General features: G+C 33.2%; 1 protein-coding gene across 3 annotated transcripts in view; it reads right to left on the reverse strand.

The window, feature by feature from the left end:
• Nucleotides 1–644: 644 nt before the first annotated feature.
• LOC141331412 (H(+)/Cl(-) exchange transporter 3-like) overlaps nucleotides 645–21,928 on the reverse strand; it is a 35,065-nt gene continuing 13,781 nt past the window's right edge. The window contains exons 8-14 of one of the 3 annotated variants that reach the window (XM_073836460.1): nucleotides 20,672–20,964; nucleotides 17,095–17,281; nucleotides 16,614–17,012; nucleotides 13,903–14,119; nucleotides 9,800–9,875; nucleotides 5,817–5,862; nucleotides 1,571–1,705 (exon numbers count right to left, since the gene is read on the reverse strand). In XM_073836460.1, the coding sequence (XP_073692561.1) occupies nucleotides 5,848–5,862; nucleotides 9,800–9,875; nucleotides 13,903–14,119; nucleotides 16,614–17,012; nucleotides 17,095–17,281; nucleotides 20,672–20,964 (1,187 nt within the window). In that variant the 3' untranslated portion in view covers nucleotides 1,571–1,705; nucleotides 5,817–5,847. Of the gene's footprint in view, nucleotides 1,706–5,816; nucleotides 5,863–9,799; nucleotides 9,876–13,902; nucleotides 14,120–16,613; nucleotides 17,013–17,094; nucleotides 17,282–20,671; nucleotides 20,965–21,928 lie in introns of all 3 variants that reach the window. The other 2 variants (XM_073836461.1, XM_073836458.1) reach the window with 2 other exon arrangements.

The following is a 21,928-nucleotide window of genomic DNA, read 5'->3' on the forward strand; positions in this document are numbered from 1 at the left end:
CAAATAATTTCTGGGTTTTACTGTTTAACTGTAAACAGTTTAACTGTTCAGGACAAACAAGGGACTCGTGAACAATTATCATTAAAGAAAAAAAAAAAAGCTGTGGATCATTTAAGTAACAACAGTATTAAGAAGCAAGTGTATGTAAACTTTTGAAAAGGGTACATTCAATCTACTACTATCAACTAGATGTAAAAGCCTTTCATTTGAAATATCTTATTCTGGTCAGTACTAAATAAATAATAACATGCATTTTGTATGATCCCTCTTAATTTGCTAAAATAGATTCTGCAAGGTGTATGTAAACTTTTGACTTCAACTGTATATATAAATAAAACTCTCAAAATACATGTTTTTTTGATTTTGGGAGTCCCTCAGTTGAAATACGACAACCATTTCTTGGTGGGATTTATCCCTTGGCCTGTTCTTAGATAGTCGTCAGATGAGGATAAACAATTTGAGATGTTAAATGTATAATTTCAGGACCGTCAACCATTTAATTAGTCAGATGTGGATGAACAGCACTGTTAAATCACATGAGATGAAATGTAAGCATACAGAGAATGGCAATTTTAAACTGCACTGGAGCCAACATTCACCAGTTTTAACATTAATGCTTGTTTGCAAAGTTAAAAAAAAGTTGGTCAAGTCACATTTTTTATTTTCAAACTATTAGGAGTCGCTTAGTACATTTAAATATAATAGCCAAGATAGCAGCTGTAAAATAAAAGCGTCTTGGTTTTTCATTCCCAGTAACGAAAAGCACAAAACTTCATAAAGTGTGGGCACTCAAAAAGACCTGTCGGACAGACTCGTTTGGCTCGTTACCTACAATCCCACTGCGGTTTTGACTGGCCGTCGTAGTGTTGAGGTCGAAGACGATTAATGAAGACGATTTTCACCCTGTTCTCTTCCCAACATCCTTTCGCTAGGTAGCACAAAACCCACACTTGTATGTTTGATCGTACCGCAATGCAGAATACTTGATCCTCACGGATCGCAACCAAAAATAACTTGCACGGGCGACGATATCCATTACGTACGGGACACTGAACCTTTCTTCAGCTTCACAGCATCAGATCCCGACTGGAATGTGGGCGCGTTCAAACGTGATCTCGTTCACCTCTCTTACACACACTACAAGTAAACAACGTTGTAAAGTCCATTTTAGATTGTGGTGGGGCAGTGAGGGGTCACGGCGGTCCGCGGTGAAGGTCCCTCCTCGCGTTTCGAGCGGTTCATCTTGACCTTTCACCTCTTCAGGGTGCATTTTCTCAGGCAGGAGGCTAAGAGGTCAAATAAGCAGGACCCGCAAGGTGTCTTAGGTGTTTTTGCATGCGCATGTGAGTTAGTTTAGCATGTTAGCGTTTGGAGCTAACTCGAGCTTCTCCCAAAACTTTAAAGTTCTTCAAGCAGCCAGGCTCTTCCTGGAAAGACTCGTTTTGGAGTCTTGTGCAAGTATCCAGAGGATGGGGTCCCGTCTGGCGTAGTGTTTTTTGTTTTGTACTTGGGCGGTTTAGGGTACCGTAGGGGCGTGTGGTCAGAGGGATGAATTGTCCAGTAAACGGACCTCCTCTTCGCTCTCATCTTCCTCGTAGCGGGAAGAGGAGGACGCTAGTTGAACATTATGGACTCGGGGTCTTGGTTTGCCATCTGGGCCATATGACGGAGGATATCTTTTTTTGTAATAATGCCAAGGAGGCGCCTATAAAAAGAGAGACAGAAAGAGGTAGAGAAATTTACTAGTGCACATTGATACATTTTCAGAGGACTGACATCTTATTCTGTTGCCAAGTTTTGCAAGGAAGTCCTAACGAAATGCATTTTGTATCATTTTGACTCAGATTCAAATTTTGACGACTCCACACTTTAGACTTGGCAACAGAGAGATGACGGTCTCTGGTTTGAGAAAAGGGCAGAGAGTGTGGAAGGTTTTGTTGTGTTACTCAGGGCAGGAAACACTACGTTATTTCTATGAGTCGACAGCACCTACACAGTGAGAAGCAAGTGTTTTTGCAAAACAGCAGTGAAACAGAGTGAGTGAACGCCTCCATCTCATCCACACACTCTGGCCTTGGAGAACAAGAAAGTGAAGTTATTTTTCCAACACAAATTCAAGAGCATATTTAAAGATGTGTGGAAATTGTGCTTTTAATTTGTTTACAGTGTTGGGGAATGTTACTTAAAGTACTATTGCATTACTTCTTTTAAAATTGTGTTTGCAGCATAGACATAATGTCAAGCAGGTGCTATGATGTGTTAAATTTTTTTTTGGTCAAATGCATAAATAAAATAAGAATCAGTTTCACGAGTCAGATCGCTAACTGCAGCAAACACAAGAAGTTTCATGCAATGTACCTGAATTGCAGGAGGTGTTACATTACTCCTACAAAAGCATGACTTTATTTTAAAAATAAATTACTTGTACAGAAGTAACTTGGCAATTAAAGTGTTCATTAAAAAACATAACACAATAATTTGCATTAGTTTTCCAAGGGAATAAGGTATCTGTATCTAAATGTAGTAAATGTAATAAGTATTACGTGCAATGCATTACAGTAGGTGTTACATTACTTCTAAAAGTATTTATTTTAAAATTGCAATTAGTTACAAGTAGGGTGGCAAAAAATAAGAACATTTTCAGTACATTTCGGAAAAATTCCAGAATTTTTAAAAACAATCCAGGATGTTTTGGAATCTTTTTGGGATTTTTGGAAAGTTTCTGGAAATTTTCCACCTCTTTGCAACCCTAGTTACAATTGCAATTGCAATTTGTTTGTGAATGTATAGAAGCAACTTGAGTATTTTAGTGTGCACACAAATTGACTTTTACCTTACTTTTGTATGTTCATTTGTTAAGTGTATAAAAGTAACTTGAGCATTACAGTGTGATTTCAAAACATTAATGCAATACTTAAGTAACTAGTGGCATTACTTCTAATTGAATGTGATTATGTAACATGTTATTTGTAACGTTTTACCCGCATTACACTTTTTCTAAATGGATACAGTATTTGTAACCAAAAACTAATTTCCCTACACAAACTTTTAAAATATAGATGTTTAATAGACAAAGTGTCATGTGTAATGTAGTGTTGTTTTTGGCGGCCGATTTTAATTTTAGTTTTAGTCTAGTCTTTGTGTGAAGCTGTCATTTTAGTTTTTATTAGTTTTAGTCACGTTTATACACTTTTTAGTCTAGTCATGTTTTAGTCGACTAAAAGTCTGAGCATTTTAGTCTTATTTTAGTCAGAATTACCCATGACTATTTTCGTCTAGTTTTAGTCGACGAAAACTGATGACATTTTAGTCTAGTTTTAGTCGACGAAAACTGATGACATTTAGTCAATTTTTAGTCAATGAAAATTGTATTTTAGTCTATTTTTAGTAATGCAATTTTATTTAATCCAGTCAATATAGTATAATTGTAGTATAGTAGTATAGACGATACCAAAGTTTTTTTTTTAGCCAAACCCATTTCAAACAAGGTTATCTTATATTATTGTTACCTTATAAGCTCAAGAATACATCCATTCCGTATTCTGATTCAAACAACACGAACTCCTTGCGCAGGTTTCAAGTGTCCTTCACTTCTTTATTAAGAATAAATCATAATACGAATAAATATGTACGTGTAGTTTTGTGCATGTTCATTTTGTAGCAATTCCCGCTTCAAAAGCACTTCTGGTTAATAATAATATTAGTCAATTTAACAATATTCTTAACTTACTTTGATCATCTATGGCTACACAAATCATGCTTGTACTTTTATAAGTTTATTTACAGATTAATTCATTTGTGTAAAATATTAAATATTTCTCATGGTTTTCGAAGCACAAATTGATTCATTATGTGAAACTGTCCAAAAATCGCTTTGACATCTGGGACGCAAAAGAAACGTTCGCTTCGAGTAATGAGGCTTTTTAGATCCAGTTGAGGGGAATGCTTTGGTGCTTCGAAAAGCTTAATTTTCGCATCACTACTAAAAAGTAGGAAAAATGTATGATTCGTTTCTTCTTTTTCTCCCAAAGACGAACCACAGCTGACCAGCCTTCGGTCCATTTCTCTGTGCCAAACTTAACTTTGCTTTGTAGTCGTCTTCTAATAATGCCGCGAGTGTGACTTGAGAAAGTGACGTCGCCTGCGGTTTAGGATAGAAGGGATACAGCTCTGGCTACTGGGCATGCGCACATCAATCTAACGTTATAACATTTCGTTTCGTCTAGTTTTCGTCGCCGAAAATGATGAGACATTTTAGCATAGTTTTTATTTTGTAAACCACATTTAGTCTATTTTTTATTCGTCAACGATATTGCATTATACATTTTATTACAGTCATCGTCACATGACCAGCATTTTCGTTTCGTTTCGTCTCGTTTTCGTCACGTGATAAAGGTTCGTTGGCGACGATATTTAGTCATAATTTTCGTTGACGAAAGCAACACTAGTGTAATGTTCCGGCATTACTGCATTTTAGTAGCGTTACATTATTCTTAAAGTGTTACAGAAAATTTTCAAAAAGCTTTTAGTTACACTACTTAGTTACTTTTACTTTACTTTTGTATGTTAATTTGTTAAATGCATAAAGTAACTTGTGCCTTATAGTGAGAATTTAAGATAGAAATGCAATATTTTGTAAAACTAGTGGAATTACTTCTAAATAAAGGTGGTCATGTAACATGTTAATTTTGTAACGCTTTACCTGCATCACTGTTTTTCTAAATGGATAGCGTGTCTACCCAAAAACTAATTTCCATACACAAACTTTTAAAATATAGTTGTGTAACAGACAAAGAGTCAGGTGTAAAGTACCGGCATTACTGCATTATAGCAGCGTTACATTATTCTTAAAGTGTTACAGAAAAGAATTCAAAAAGCTATTGGGTACACTACTTAGTTACTTTTACATGTTAATTTGTTAAGTGCATAAAGTAACTTAGTAATGCAATACTTTGCGTAACTAGTGGCATTACTTCTAAATGAATATGATTATGCAATGTTACTCGTTACACATTACCTGCATCACTGTTTTACTAAATGTACCGTCATTACTGCATTATAGTAGCATTACATTATTCTTAAAGTGTTACAGAAAAATTTCAAAAAGCTTTTAGTTACACTACTTAGTTACTTTTACTTTACTTTTGTATGTTATTTATTTGCATATAAATGTATAAAGTAACTATTTTAGCATTATAGAGTGAATTTAAAAAAGTAACGCGATACTTTATGACTAGCATCATGTTACAATGTGATTATGTAACGCTTTACCCCCAACACCTTTTTTTCTAAATCAATATGGTGTTTGTAGCCAAACACTCATTTCTCTTGATCAACTTTTGGAATGTAGTTGTTCGTCAACTTTAAATATGCTCTTGATTTTGTTTTTGAAAAAGGGATTTAAGCTTGATGACAGTTTGTATCACAGAAAAAAAAGGAGTGACAATTTTGACGAGAGCTGGAATTGTGAGAGTCCATCCAAACCAGAGGCATGAAACGCTCGTGAAATGATTGTCAAACCTTTGTGAAATGTTCGTGAAATGCCTGCGAGATGTTTGCGACAGGAAGAAAGTGACAAGGTTGAACGTCAGACAACTGGAGGAGGACAGGGTGTGGGACTTGAGACAGGTGAGGGCTGTTGGTTTAGGGGACAGGAACTGCTGACTACATACTACAGGAAGTGCTAGGATTCTAGAGTCACACCAGATCGACATGGTAACAACACAGCATCCTAGTAACAGCTACTATGACTACAGAGATGAATAGATATGTTGGTGAATGAGGAAAATAGTCCGCTACACACGACAGTTACTCGCCAATCGTTTAAGGGCGGAGCTGCGCGAGGGGTCAGATGTCATCGATCTGTAGCCCAGCCGGCGCAGACCAGGCGCCCCCGCCAGGAATTTAGCAATAAACAAAAAAGGAAAACAAAGAAAGAAATCAAATTCAGATGAAGGACATCACGGCATGTGTATTAGATGTGCTTGTGAGTACACGTGCACAATGCAGAACTGAAAGGGAGGGGCTACATAAAGGTGCATTTCAAAGACGCCACAGCTAATGTGACAGACTAGTCTACCCTGCGGGGATGGCCGAGGACAGAAGCAACAATCTGAGTGAAAGCAAATATTACAAGAAATGTGATGTCTGGCGAGGAATAAAGTCCTGGAAGCAGGGTCCGAAATGTTTGGGTCCAACAAACATCAACATTTAACATTCTTAAAGCAAGAGTTCACCCAAAAAATGTAAAATTGCTGAAAATTTTCAAGATGTAGATGAGTTTGTTTCTTCATCAGAACAAATTTGGAGAAATTTTGCATTGCATCATTTGCTCACATCTGCAGTGAATGGGTGCCGTCAGAATGAGAGTGCAAACAGCTGATAAAACCATCATAATTATTCACAAGTAATCCACACATCTCCAGTCCGTCAGTTACTGCGTGTTTGTAAGAAACAAATCCATCATTAAGACACAGGGCTTTACAGTGCGACCATTTAACTCACTTTTGCAACTGAAAACCACTAAAAACCTTTAATATTTAGGAGCAGCAGTGCGACTGACCCGATGCTAAGGGGAGCTTTAATGATTTCCGTGTTTGTGCAACGATGAGGAATTTATCAGCCATATTTCACAAATCCTTTTTTATAAACCAAGTGTGGAGAGAGTGTAAATAAGAGATTGATTGTGCAGTATAGAGATCTTCACTGATTCTAATGGAACTTTGTGAGATCGCGATGAACTAAGATGAGGGACAGCTTTTAATTATTTTTAAGGGAGTTTGCAAATGTGACCCTGGACCACAAAACCAGTCATAAGGTTAAATTTTACAAAACTGAGATATATACATCATATGAAAGCTCAATAAATAAGCTTTCTATTGATGTATATTTGTTAGGATAGGATAATATCTGGCTGAGATACATCTATTTGAAAATCTGGAATCTAAGGGTGCAAAAAAAAAATCAAAATACTGAGAAAATCACCTTTAAAGTTGTCCAAATTAAGTTCTTAGCAATGCATATTACTAATCAAAAATTACATTTTGATAGGTTTACAGTAGGAATTTTACAAAAAATCTTAATGTAACATGATCTTTACTTAATTTCCTAATGACTTTTGACATAAAAGAAAAATCTATAATTTTGACCCATGCAATGTATTTTTGGCTATTGCTACAAATATACCCCAGCGACTTAAGACTGGTTTTGTGGTCCAGGGTCACAAATGTGATGTTGATTCAGGGCTCGAAATTAACTTTTTTACTTGGTAGCACTGGTGCTTCCAACTTCAAAAAGTTAGGAGCACCAAAAAAAAATTTAGGAGCACCTAATTTCGTTTTAGTAAAGTGCCGATCTTGATTCTCCATGGTCAATTCTTAATGCAGATGTTTTACAAGCAAATGGGCTGATTCTGAAAGCCTTTTTTACATATTTATTTTACGCCTTAAGCAAGGGACGAGAATGAATGAAAATATGAGTACATGAACAAGATGTTTATTTTCTCTGTTATAGTTACAGCTATTTAAAGAGGTTAAAGATAAAGAGTTAAAGCCATTTAGAGGCAACCACTGCATTTTTAAACAATCGACAGTATAAACAACAAAAAATAAACGACACTTCTTTCTTAGTCGCGTAGACAACAAATGCAGGCATGATCAAAGTAAGCTACTCTTTCAATATTCAAAGTGCAAATGACCGAATTTTTCTGATACAGAGCTATAGACACAATACAACTTATTATAGCCCACATACTAATAACAGCCTAGATATTTTACGTAGCCTAATTTGCGCACATTGGGCAGTTGCTCTCTAAACGTGGGGTATTAAAATTGCTTTTGAATGCATGTGTGGGTTTTACTTTTGGTTTCATTTTAACGATCCCGCGAAACTCTCAGATCTTCTAATTGTCCACAATCAAAATAGAGAACGGCGAACCTGTCACTGCATCAGCTCATAACAGTCTGTGCAGTAGTTAGGCTAGCCTAAGTTTTGTAAAGAAATGAAAGTAAGTCGCAACACAACAAGTTCTCGCACTCGCACAAACGCTCACAAATATAATTTGAGGTCGCGCAGATTAAATTTTGGGAGCATATGTGACCAAAATGGTCGCAATTTCGAGCCCTGTGATTGAATACAACAGTTAAATAAACAAGTTATTAAGTTACTTACATTCCCTGACTATTACACTATTTTCTGATTTTGCTCTGTTTCGTTGCCGAAAATAATTTGTATCTCCATTCAAACACAGCATTGTTGTTTATGAATGAATGTGCATTTTAAAACGAATCTAGTGAGTCAATGAGTCAATTTCCCATTCATAGACAGTCATTAGCGTTATTCCTGATTGAATCAGCTATTTGAACCAATCAAATGAATGATTCAGTAATTAAATCAGTGACTTGTCGCCACCTGCTGGCGGGTTTAGTTTTTCATTTTTAAAGTATCTTTTCAGTTATTTAAATCATTTAATATTTCTGTATTCAAAATTGTATCTTCAAAACATTAATTTCAACATGAATTTATTCATTTAATTGCACTCAGCCTCATTTAACATCTGAAAATACACCTACAAGCTACTTTTGTGTTTTTCTGTGCAACTTCTGTAGTACAAATTAATTTTGTTAATCCTGATTTAATTTGATTGGGAACTTATTCTTCTTATACAACATTTTCTTATTCTAGTGTTTAGAAATTTTAATTTTTTTATTTTTTTTTTTAAGAAAAAAGGTTAGAAATATATATATTTTTAACTTTTGACAGAAAAGATGACATACTTCTAATAAAAAATTTAATTAGACAGGTAAAAACAAAATTCCCCTGTAAACCGTGTAATGGGTTGGCAAATTTTGATCAGATTTTTTGATCGTTGATTAGAAGGTACTCATAAAATTTTAACTGTGCTCCTAAATTTTTGTCAAAGAAAAGTAAGTGTAGAGCCCTGAGACATCGTGAATTTAAACCACTGCTTTTGGCTAAAATACAAGTAAAATTTCTCCAATGAAAAAGTCATCTCGTATGAATCAGGAGAGAAATATGCACAGATCAAACACTGTTTACAAGCAGAAAACAGCTCTAAACAAATATGTGGGTGGATTTTGATGTGAGAGGACAACATGAGATGGACTTTTTCACTGGAGGAAGGGTTATTATGAATTATGGACTTGTAATTTAGCCAGAAGAAATGGTTTGAAGTTAAAAACGTCATAACAATGGATTTGTTTTTTTACAAACACACAGCTTCTCACTTTTTCAAGATGTTAACTGATGGACTGGAGTGGTGTGGATTACTTGTGATATTATTAGATCAGCTGTTTTGACTTTTATTCTGACGGCACCCATTCACTACAGAGGATCTCTACATTAGATGGCCTTAGGGTGAATAAATGTTCAACATATTTTTTTTCTTGTGTGAAATATTACTTAATATTAATATTGCTAATACACACATTGCTGCTCACAAATTGGTGGACGTTATTAATTGTTAGGACCCCACATGTAGGACAGTTCCACCACCTCTAAAAAAGAATTGCTTTTAAGTTGTCACACAATAAATTTTGCATTTAATTATTAAAATAGGTGGTACAAAAACTCACAGACATCAGCGAAAGTGAATAGAAATGAGATTAAGTGTATCCAATTTAAATTGTAAATTGCATTAATTTCTAACTAGCTAAGATTGCGACTTTAGGGCGACCATCATCCGGAACTCTTTTTTTTTTTTCACTCAAGTTTCATGCGTCCCTCCTAAGAGGCGGAGTCTAACAGGCAGAGTGGGAGGGGCGTGGGAGGGGCTAATCACCAAGGGCTCCACGTGCTGCTTGAGCTCTTCCAGATGTTCTAAAATATTCTTCTTTGTGATGATGCCCAATACAATCCTGCAACACACACCGTGACGACCGTCACTTAGCAACAAAAATTACACCGACAACTCAAGTACAAACAAATAGAAATCAAAACAACATAAGAGTAACAAGACAACAGAAGCAATATGAACAGAAATTCACTGAGATCATCAAAATAATCAGGTGTCGCAATTAAACAAATGAATCGAACAGAATCAAACTGTAAATATCAGCCGCCACCAATATGTGTGAGAAACAAAAATGATTCTATGATTACATCAGGATTAGGAGAAGAGTGAGACTTTACCGTACGGGAACACAAACTATTCAATCAGTTCTGCAGTCGCGTTATTATTTTTGTCTCTGGAGAAGGTACCTTTATCTGTAACTCAGAATAAGGTCTAAGATTAAGTTAGTGTGTCCTTTTGCAATCCAAAGGCCAAAGGTTTTACCCTTTAACTGTGAAAGTGCACTATCCAAACTTAAACTGTTCGAATTCTTGAACACTTTTTTTAAGGGGAGACACTGCGGGAAAAGGCTGTTTTTTCATGCACCTATCAAGTTTGAGATTTTGGGCTTTTTGGTGATTCCTAAAGTGTTTTTTCAGACTAGTGGAAAGAAAACATCCAAAAAACACTGTTAAGTATTTCTTTTATAGCACTTTATCGATTTGTGTCGATAGATTTCAATTACAGTACATATTTTTAAAGGCCGTTTTCTCAAAATGAGTTTTTTTAACGTGGTTTATTATATTCAACATTTTATACCCCCAAAAATGGTAAAAAAAAAAAAAAAAAAAGTGTTTCCAGTCTAAGTTTTTTTCTGAGTTATGTTGTGACGAAATGAGATACCCAAAATTCCCTCTGTAAAAAAATAATAAAAACTAATATGTCAAAAAAATTATACAAGATTTTTGAAACTGACTTCATCCAGTGTTTAGATTTTTGTACTAGAAATGTATGCAAATGAGTGCATATTTCATTATATAATGGCTCGTTTGCATTTTTAAACATTTTAGAAAACTTGTAATACAAAAAATGCTTGCAATTATCAAAAGTAATCAATCAACTGAGTAAGTAAGGTGATAACTATTAGTTAATTTTTTTTTACCCTATTCACCTGCAGTGTCTCGCCTTAAATATTTTACATAACAGGTTTCTCTAAAATCGCTATAAAATTAAAACCTTATATCTAAATAAGTTATGTTCCAAATTTGAAGTTGATATAAAAAAAGAGGTTCCTGTGAGTTTTTATTTAGGGTGTTATACCACAAATAGCCACTGGGTTTAATCCAAAATAGGAAAAAAATTTAATTAATTTTTTTTGTCACAAATGTCTAAATTTCTCTGTCAATATTACTTCTATCACAAAACACAGGTGGGATTGTGACAGTAAAGGGTTAGTTAAATAAAATATGTTTGAGTAAATCTGTAATGAAAACAAGTTATTACAGCCACTGTTTAAATATTACTATTTATTTATATTTCAACAACAAACTGGAGTAAAAACGTAGTATCATTAAAAAGCTTACATTATAATGTTTATATTTGATTCGTTTTTTAGGTGTTGATTATTAAATACATTTGGTTAACTGATTCTGAATATATTTATTTCAGTTTCTGAAGACTGAAGTAATGAATGGCTGTTGGAAATTCAGCTTTGCATCACATTAATAAATTACATTTTAAAATATATTTTAATAGAAAACAGTTATTTTATATACCTCACAATTTTAGTTTTTACTGTATTTTAGACCAAAAAATCCAAAAGAGACTTATTAAAGAGTATTAAAAACAAAAATAATACAAATACTTGTTTGCATGGGTGAACTGTTCACAATTAGTACAAAAACATGCATTTATAAAATTACTGTCAAACTGACTTCAACACTTAAAGTTGCAGCACTTTTCTAATACTTTTTACGTAATCATAATACAATATGTTGCACTAATCAGAATTATAGGTAGAAAATAAGTGCTTAATTGTCATAAAAAAATAATGCAATGCAAAACATTCCTAAAACAGGCTTAATTTACAATTAAAAGAAATGCAAGACAAAATGAAATTAAGCAGATTGACATTTGAGACCTGAAAGTGTTTATATATGGTATATTACTTAAATATAAGTGTTTATATACAGCTTAAATTTGATTTAATAATTGATTATTAAATAAAATTCCCAATATGTGTGTCATTTTGGTGCATTATTACTATTCAGTACAACACAGGCTTATAGACCCAAGCTGTCGGCTATTTCGCTTTAAAATTAATTTTTGAATTACTTGTATTGTGTAATTTTAATGCACAGCACGTTATTGGCCAGACTGTATTTTGCATTAAAGCAAGTATTATTTTCTTATGCGTTAGTAGTTGCAAAAGCATTTGAATGATCATCTACACTGCAGTCCATCTTTGACTTAAAACTCCCTCTAGCTGCAACCATGAGAATCACATGGCAGATATAAACATACCATGCAAAAATTGATCAAGCCTCATTTGTTTGCTTAGGATTGTAAATAACTTGTCTGAAGAATTTTTAGTATGTGTTAAAACCAAGACTGTCAGTCTTTGTTCAAGTTTTTCAATGTTCTACACAATGTCCTCTACAGTATGTTTAAAGCAAAATGACAAAACCGTAGCGTTAAATTGGAATTAACAAAATGTACCTCCATTAAACTAAACTACATTTAACTAAAAATGGACTTCTGATTAAGTAAGTTGCTTTGGGTTAAAAAAAACTGTCTGGTCAATGCATAAATGTAAACCAAATAAATATAAAATGTCCAAATGTTTGGAATAATTTTGAATTTGTAATGTTTCCGAAAGACTGTTTTGCTCACCAAAGCTGCATTTATTTGATCAAACACGCAGTAAAAGCAGTAATACTGTGAAATATTATTACACTTAAAATAACTGATTTGTATTTGAATATATTTTAAAACGTAATTTATTTCTGTGATGCAATGCTGAATTTTCAGAAGCCATTAACTCCAATCATGTTAAACCTCACCAAGCCTGCATTTATTTGATCCAAAGTACAGCAAAAACAATACAATTTTGAAATATTTTTACTCTTTAAAAAAACTGTTTTCTATTTGAATATATTTTAAAATGTTATTTATTCCTGTGATTTCAAAACTGAATTTTTAGCATCATTATGATCCTTCTGAAATCATTGTAATATTCTGATTTGCTGCTCAAAAACATTTATTATTATAATGTTGAAAACAGCTGAGTAGAATTTATTCATGTTTCTTTGATGAATAGACAATTCAGAAGAACATCATTTATCTGAAATAGAAACCTTTTGTAACATTATACATGTCTTAATCATCCCTTTTGACCTTTCTAAATAAAAGTATTATTTTCTATCACTTCTTTCCCCCCCCAAAATAAGCTTTTGAACGGTGTAGTGTATGATTTTACAAAAGCTTTTTATTTCAGATTAATGCTGATCTTTGGATCTTTCTATTCATCAAAGAATCCTGAAAAAAAATTAAATATTGATAATAATAATACATTTTTCTTGAGCAGAAAATCAGCATGTTAGAATGATTTCTGAAGGATCATGTGACACTAAAGACCGCAGTAACGATGCTAAAAATTAAGCTTTGATCACGGGAATAAATTACATTTTAAAATATATTCAAATAGAAAACAGTTATTTTAATTACTGTTTGTGCTGTACTTTGGATCAAATAAATGCAGGTTTGGTGAGCAGAAGAGACTTTTTTATAAATCTTTTAAAGTCGTGAGACAATATGAGACCGTGAATCTAATTTAAAGACATTATTAGTAAACTTAAATGTATAAATAAAAGCAAATGTTCAATATCTCCTAGCCTAATTGGATACTCTGAAGGCTCTTTGTTCGAGTGTGTAATGTGTGTTTGGTGTCAGACTAGCAGCTGAGAGGCATGTGAATCTTCAGAAGCGTGACCCTACGACCGAAGCCCATCAGCAGACGTGCGCGTGTGTCTGCTGGCGGGACGTTTGTTAGTTCAAACACACGACACACAAGAGGGAGAGAGAAAGGATGGTTCGTCCCGGCGGACACTCACCCGTTGTGCGTGACGAGGCACTGGCGCAGGCCGAGTTTGCGGAAAATGTCCACCACGATCTCCATGGGCGTGTGGTCGGTGACGGTGAAGGGGCTCATGTCCAGGATGCTGCGCAGCTTCAGCGGCCGCGGGCTGTCGGCAGGGAGGGTCGGGGCATGCTGGGTAAAATAGACTCGGGAGTTCAGCATTATTCCCTCCTGCTTACGCCGGGTATTTTCTGAAAAGACCACAAACATAGGAAAATCTTTAGTCTCAAGTCTTGGTGGTCTATTTGTGGAAAAGGAAACTCTGATGTGTATTTGTGAACAAAAACAGAAGAGGAAAATAAATAAATACATATATATATATATATATATATATATATATATATATATATATATATATGACCCTGGACCACAAAACCAGTCATAAGGTTAAATTTTACAAAACTGAGATATATACATCCTATGAAAGCTCAATAAATAAGCTTTCTATTGATGTATGGTTTGTTAGGATAGGACAATATTTGGCCGAGATACATTTATTTGAAAATCTGAAATCTAAGGGTGCAAAAATCAAAATACTGAGAAAATCACCTTTAAAGTTGTCCAAATTAAGTTCTTAACATGCATATTACTAATCAAAAATTACATTTTGATAGGTTTACAGTAGGAATTTTACAAAAAATCTTCATGGAACATGATCTTTACTTAATTTCCTAATGATTTTTGACATAAAAGAAAAATCAATAATTTTGACCCATACAATGTATTTTTGGCTATTGCTACAAACATACCCCAGCGACTTACGACTGGTTTTATGGTCCAGGGTCACACACATATATATATATATATATACATATATATATATATATATATATATATATAAATAAATACACTTTTTAAGTTATATGGTCAAAATAAAAAAAAAACAAATGTGTATTTTATTTATATTATTTGTGTTTTTAATATATTACAGATTTATTTTACGTTTTATGGCCATAAAATTTAAAAATGTTCTTTATTTATTTACAATTATATATACAAATTAATTTTATGTATTTAAAATTAATGGTCATACATTTTTTTTAAAAGTGTATTTTATTTATAACAATAACATTTTTATTCATATTATACATTTATTTTATTTGTATATTTATTAGAAATGTTTAAAATAAATATACAGTATAAATAAGCAAATTTGTGTTAAAAACACAAAAAAAAAAACACTCTTTTGTTAACATCTTATGACCATAAAATTCAACTGCATAAAATAAATCTGTAATTTGATAAAACCAAAAAAATAATAATAATAATAAATAAATAAATGAAATAAAACATACACACATGATTTAAAATAAAATAAATTAAAATAAATAAAGAATTAAATAAAGAAAATTATAGAAAAAAAAAAAAAAACTAAATAAAAAATATACATATATATATATATAAAATAGAAAAATTACTGATTTTATTTCAATTTTATGGCCATACATTTAAAAGAGTGCTTTAGATTTTATTTCTAATCTCTTATGTAACGTCTTTTGCTAAGATTTTATGACCATAAAATTCAAATACAAAAAATAAATCTGCAATTTGACTAAAATAAATAAAATAAAATACACATTTTTAAATTTTTTATGGCCATGATTTCAAGTAAAATAAATTAATAATATAAAGACAACTGTAATCTTTAAAAAAAGAATTACAAAAAATAATATTAAATAAATACATATAATAAAGAGATTACAGATTTAAATTTTATGGCCATACATTTAAAAGAATGCTTTATTTTTTTTTCTATAATATTCACATTTTTACTGTATTTTCAATTAAATAAATTGGGCCTTGGTAAACACTAAACATGCATTTAGAAAACAAATTTCATGCCAACATCAACAGTTAAAATTACACCACTTTTATAATACTTATTTTCACATTAAATGAATAAAAACAAGATATTTTTGTGTTGTGGTAATCTGAATTTTTGACAGAAAATACTGAAATAAATTACTAAAACAGCTTTATTTACTTCGGCGAGACACTGCAGGTGAATAGGATAAAAAAATAATTAATAGTTATGACCTTATTTACCCAGTTGATTGATGACATTGATAACCGCAAACATTTTTCTAAAATGTTAGTTTTAAATATGCAAATGAGACATTATTTAATGAAATATGCACTCATTTGCATACATTTCTAGCATAAAAATCTAAAAACTGGATGAAGTCAGTTTCAAAATTCTTGTTTAATTTTTTTTTTGACCTATCAGAGTCAAATACTTTTACAGAGGGAATCTCATTATGTCGGTTCATAATTCAGAAAATACTTAAAACAGACAAAAAACAATATATTTAAAAGCATTTTGGGGGGAATAAAATGTATAAAACCAAGCAAATTATATATGAACAAATCCCTTTAGAATATAGACAGGAATAAAAATGTAAAGTTTGATGTGCGTAAGTGCTACTGAAGTAAAGATTTATGGCTCAGTGTAGGAGAAAAAACTCATTTTTAGAAAACGGCTTTTAAAATTATGTATCGTAATTGAAATCTACTACTGACACAAATAAGTGCCAAAAAAGAAACACTTAACAGTGTCTTTTGGATGTTTTCTTACCACTAGTCTGAAAAACCAAAAACCCAAAATCTCAAACTTAACAGGTGCATGAAAAAACTGTGTTTTGCCTGCAGTGTCTCTCTCAAACTGCGAGCAAGTAGTTTATTTACCTATAGCGATGGTTATATCCCTGCGCAGCGCGAATCCCACCAGTCTCTGCGACTCTTTGGAGACGATGACGGGGAAGCCGTTGAAACTGGTATCAGAGATGATGTTCTGCAGCTCGGCGAGGGTCATGTCGTCCTGCGTCAACACGGCCAGCGGTGAGTCGTTACGGCGCGGTCGCATCACTTCCCGCGCTAACGTGGTGTGCGTGAACTCTTCTTTGGCGTCCAGGAAGGGGTATCCGTTCAGACGGATGTGGGCTTCGTAAATGCCCTCTCTCCCGAAGGCATCACCAACCCATTTGCTGGTCATGACGGCCGCCATGAGAGGAACGATGTACTCCAGTCCGCCGGTCAACTCAAACACGATGACCACCAGAGACACCGTCATACGCGTCACGCCGCCTGCAGCACACAACGCCACAGATTAGAGTCTGCGGAAGAGGAAAGGATGCAGAGAAAGCTGAAAGCATGCATGTATACGCACCCAGACAGGCGGCGGCGCCCACCATGGCGTACAGACCAGGCGTGATGCAGTCGGCTCCAACCTCACACCACTCTCTGAACAGGAACCAGTCGTGGTGATAATACGCCAGCTGTTCCACTGCGATGCCCACGATACGCCCCGCGATCGCCCCGATGGCCATACTGGGGATGAACAAACCCGACGGTACCTGACCACAACAAACACACAAGATAAATCTTCAATGCATCAGTGAGAAAATAATAGCAGTACTGTGTAACAACCACTCAGATTAGGTTTGTAGAATTAGGACAAACTGGGCATAAAAGCTACCCTGGAAATCCAGAGGTTGTCTCTAGGGGTGGGAAAAAAAAATCGATATTGCAATATATTGTTGTGCTCTCTGTCGCAATAAATAATCGATACACTAACGGCCAATATCGATATTTTATTACAACACAAATGATTAATTTACCCGTCGTCAGTGTCACTGTCACTACCCAATATCTACCATTCTGTTTGCGGGGGGCGCTGTTCGAGTAAATAGGCGTAAAGTGGCGGAAGCAGCGGCCAGTGAAGACATAGATATATATACGTATATATATCTATGAGTGAAGAACACAAGTTATCTTACAACATCAGAGAAGAAGCGCAGAATAAAAGAGAAGTGAGAAGAATGGCGGAAGATAATGAAAAACAAATCAAAGACGCACCCGCTAGTTGAGCATGCTGATCAGTTACGCCTGTTTCACACATACTCCGTCTGCAGTGCTTATGCGTTGAGTATTTTTTTCCGCACCCTTGTTAACGGATTAGAGCGTTCACACTGCACGCGGTTGCTGTGCAAGTGCATTGAATAATACGTTGTTTATTATACGTTGAGTTTAAACGTGAATATATCTAGAATTGTATTAGTGTACTGTGATAAAAGAGTATCACAATGCTGAAAAAGCACATTTGTATTTGAAATCAAAATAACGGATAAATGGTGTGTTTGTGGTAAACAGCCGCGGATCAGGAACGGACTGCAAACGTGTCCTGTGTGAAAGCAAAATGAGTCCGTGCTGCTTCTGCATCGCATACGTAACGCACACGGACTGCATACACACTGCAGACGGAGTATGTGTGAAACAGGCGTTAGTGTTCCTCAAGAAGAATATGCCTTGATGAGACCACTGTCCAGGTTAACATAAAGCACTTTACAGTAACTTACTACTGACGTTTCAGTATCACGGTTTACACATGTTAGTTAATGTTCATGTTGTTTTTTAATGTTCAGGCACTTTTATCTGTCTAGCTGTACATTGTTTACATTTAAGACCAGGAGGCAGTGAGTTATTATGCAAATGCATATTTCTTTGCACAGTGTTGGAAATGTTGGCATTAATAAATGCATAAGATTTCCTTATTATGGGTATTTTTTTCTTTTTCAGTCACATATATCGTGATATATCGTTGATGAAATTTCTTCCAATATATTGAATATCGTAGATATCGTGAATCGCGATATTATCGATATCGTGGGCCACATATCGCCACAGAATTGAATCGTGAGTTACCTGTATCGTCCCACCCCTAGTTGTCTCTGCAAGACACTCTGGCATCGAGGAATGATCCACATTACTGCATTACGTAAGCAGTTCTGGGAACCAATCAAATCGGTGTATCTGATGTAGGCGGGCCAGAGGCGAGCTAAGCTGATGGCGACAGTGCTCCGACGTCCAGAATCATTAGTAAACAGATGAACACCAGTTGTTTGAAACTAGGGCTGTGCAATTAATCGCAATCGCAAAAAAATCGCGATTTAAGCACATGCGATTTCTAAACCGCACACAGCTGCGATTTTATCTATCCCCCCAACGGCACCCCCGCCCCCCTTGAACGTCAAGTTCATTTTATTTTCGATTTGGCGCCACATCACAATAGAAGTCATTTAAGGTTATCTTTCCTATAGAACAGGTCTATACATAGTTCTTTTATTAAACATACTAAATTGCCTTATGTTATTTATCTTATTTACAGAAGGCATGTCATTTCTGTCTCGTCATGGTCGCGTGATTACAATGTCTCCTCCACGAAAACACGGACTGGATCGCGGACTCCATTCATAAAAAACAAATCTACTATAGGGCGGAATGCTACGTAATTTGTTGATTTTTGGATTAATAAATCAAAAGTTGGTCTGTCACTTAATTCAAATCGCCATATGGACTAGTGTCTGTGAAAACTGAAATGCAAAAAGACCGTTTTAATATGAATCCGTTTTAATATGAACAATTTTATAGCCAGTGCTAATGAAATAAAGGCTTTATGGTCAAAATGTCAAATCAAATATATAACAAATAAACGTAATCTGTTAAACGTATGATCATGAAATTTTCTTTTCACATTTTAAATTTTATAGACATAAAGCATAAAATAAATGTACTTTTTATAGCCATAAAATGTAAAAACAACCCAATTTGTAATCTGTAAAAAAAATTAAAATAATAATAAAACACTATTTTGTTAACAATTTATGACCATAAATAATAAATACATAAAATAAATTTGTAATCTGATCAAAAAAAATATAATAATAATACTAACAACAAAACACACTGTAAAAATTATGGCCACAATTAAAATCAAAATAAAGCTGTAATTTGTTAAAACACACATATAAAACAATTAATTATTTAATTTAGAAATGCCAGCTTTTTAATGGCCATGATTTAAAATTAAATTAAAATAAAATATTAATATAAATAAAGCTGCAATATTTTAAAAATAAACAAAATAGAGATTACAGATTTTAATAAAATTGTATAAAATAAATATATAATATAAATATGTAATCTGTTAAATAAAACCATAACCATAAAATTTAAATACACAAAAAATCTGGAGTCTGAAAAATTACATGAAATAAATAAAATAGACACTTTTTAAAATTGTATGACCATAAAATAACAAAATTAAATATATATAAATCCGTCATGTATGTGCTCTGTTTAAAAAAACAAACAAACAAATAATATAAATACACGTTTTTATTTAAATAAATGATTTAAAATAAATGAGACACGCTTTAAAATAGATGGCCATAAAATTTAAACAAAATAAAGCTGTAATCTGTTAACACACACACATTAAAAAAAAGATAAATAAATAAAATAAAAGACAGCCTTTTTTATGGCAATGATTTAAAATAAAATTATTAATATAAACAAAGCAGTTCTGTTAAAAATAAAATAAATAAATAAATAAAATAGAGAGATTACTCTTTTAAAATTATGGCCATACATGGTCTATTTTATTCGATTTATTTGTGTTTTTAGCACTTTTGTTAAATTAAGGGCCATGAAAAGTTATTTAAAAGGGCTGTTGTATAGAAAATTAATTAATCCAACATAGATGTTGAGGAGTTTTGACTGTCGAATAACAAAAAGCCAACAAGAAAACCATCCGGAGCCATGAAACACAACTTACATGTATTTGTTTTGCACATAATTCAAAGAAATAAGTGTGTTTGATTGATTTCAGTGTGAAATGATGCTGTCACTTTAAAAATATCAGACAACTGAAAACTAGTAGCATAATGATTGTGATGTATTCTGACCTTGAGTCCGAAGGTGAAGATGGTCATGATGATTTTGAAGACGAGCGCCAGGCTGAGCTGCCACATGGCCGAATAGACGCCCGGGGTGGCGGCGGAGTCCGATCCCTCCGGATACGCCTGACTGCCGTTCATCTGGCTGCGGTACTGACAGAGCTGAGACGACTCCAGCGGCCCGCAGTCCGTGAACAGCTCCTTGATCAGCTCGCTGGTGTTCTGCCGCGTGTACGGGTTCGGGAACGCCACGATGGCCGTGATGGCAGCCACCGTGATCACCTCCAACACCGGGTACTTACCTAAAAACACAGGCTCGTATTTTAGGACTAAATCACAAGAAACGCTAATCAAGGTCATTATTGTCTAAAACTTAAATTGTTACTACAAGAAAAAATTGTTACTTGAACTAAAAAATTTACTAAATAATATATTATAAATAATAATAGAAAATTTTTCCATTTTGATTCAGTTAAATGAAAAATGTATGTTTGTCAAAAACAAAATTACAAAATTACTTTATCTGCAATTTAAGTGACAACTGAATATATATAAATATAAACATTTGCTCCAAATGTCAACAAAACGATGTTAACACATTTGCTAAAAACTAAAACAAAGGACACCTTTTATTAATGTTATGGTCATAATATTATACAAAAAAAAAAAAAAAAATTGTTTAAAATTTGTCTGTTAAAAACAGAAATAAAATAAAAGAGAAACTTAAAAATTATGGCCATACAAGTGAAAAACAAAAATAGATTTGTAATCGGTTAAAAACCACATAAAAATACATAAAAGATACACTTTTAAAAAATAAATAAAATACAAAAATTTGTAAAAAAAAAAAAAAAGCTTTTTTTAATGTTATGGTCATAATATTATAAAAAATATATATAAAAATAAATAAATAAACCTGTATTAAATACAGCCATAAAACTGAAAACCAAAATAAATTTGTGTGTTAAAAATATATATCTTATAAAAACATTATTATTTTCAAAATTTTCACATTTTCATTTAAACTGTAGTTAACATTTAAATAATTTTGCTAAGAGTTTTTTTCTTTTTATAATTATTTTTTATTATTATTATTATTATTTAATCATTATTTTTTTTATGTCTATATAGCTTTACAATTATTCTTTTACTTCAGTTTATTTTATTTCATTTCAAGTAATGTTATGGTCATAATATTACAAAAAATAAATAAATAAAAATAAATAAATAAATAAACCTGTAAAAAATATGGCCATAAAATTGAAA

This window comes from Garra rufa, chromosome 3, assembly GCF_049309525.1.
Source record: "Garra rufa chromosome 3, GarRuf1.0, whole genome shotgun sequence".
Lineage (NCBI taxonomy): Eukaryota > Metazoa > Chordata > Actinopteri > Cypriniformes > Cyprinidae > Garra > Garra rufa.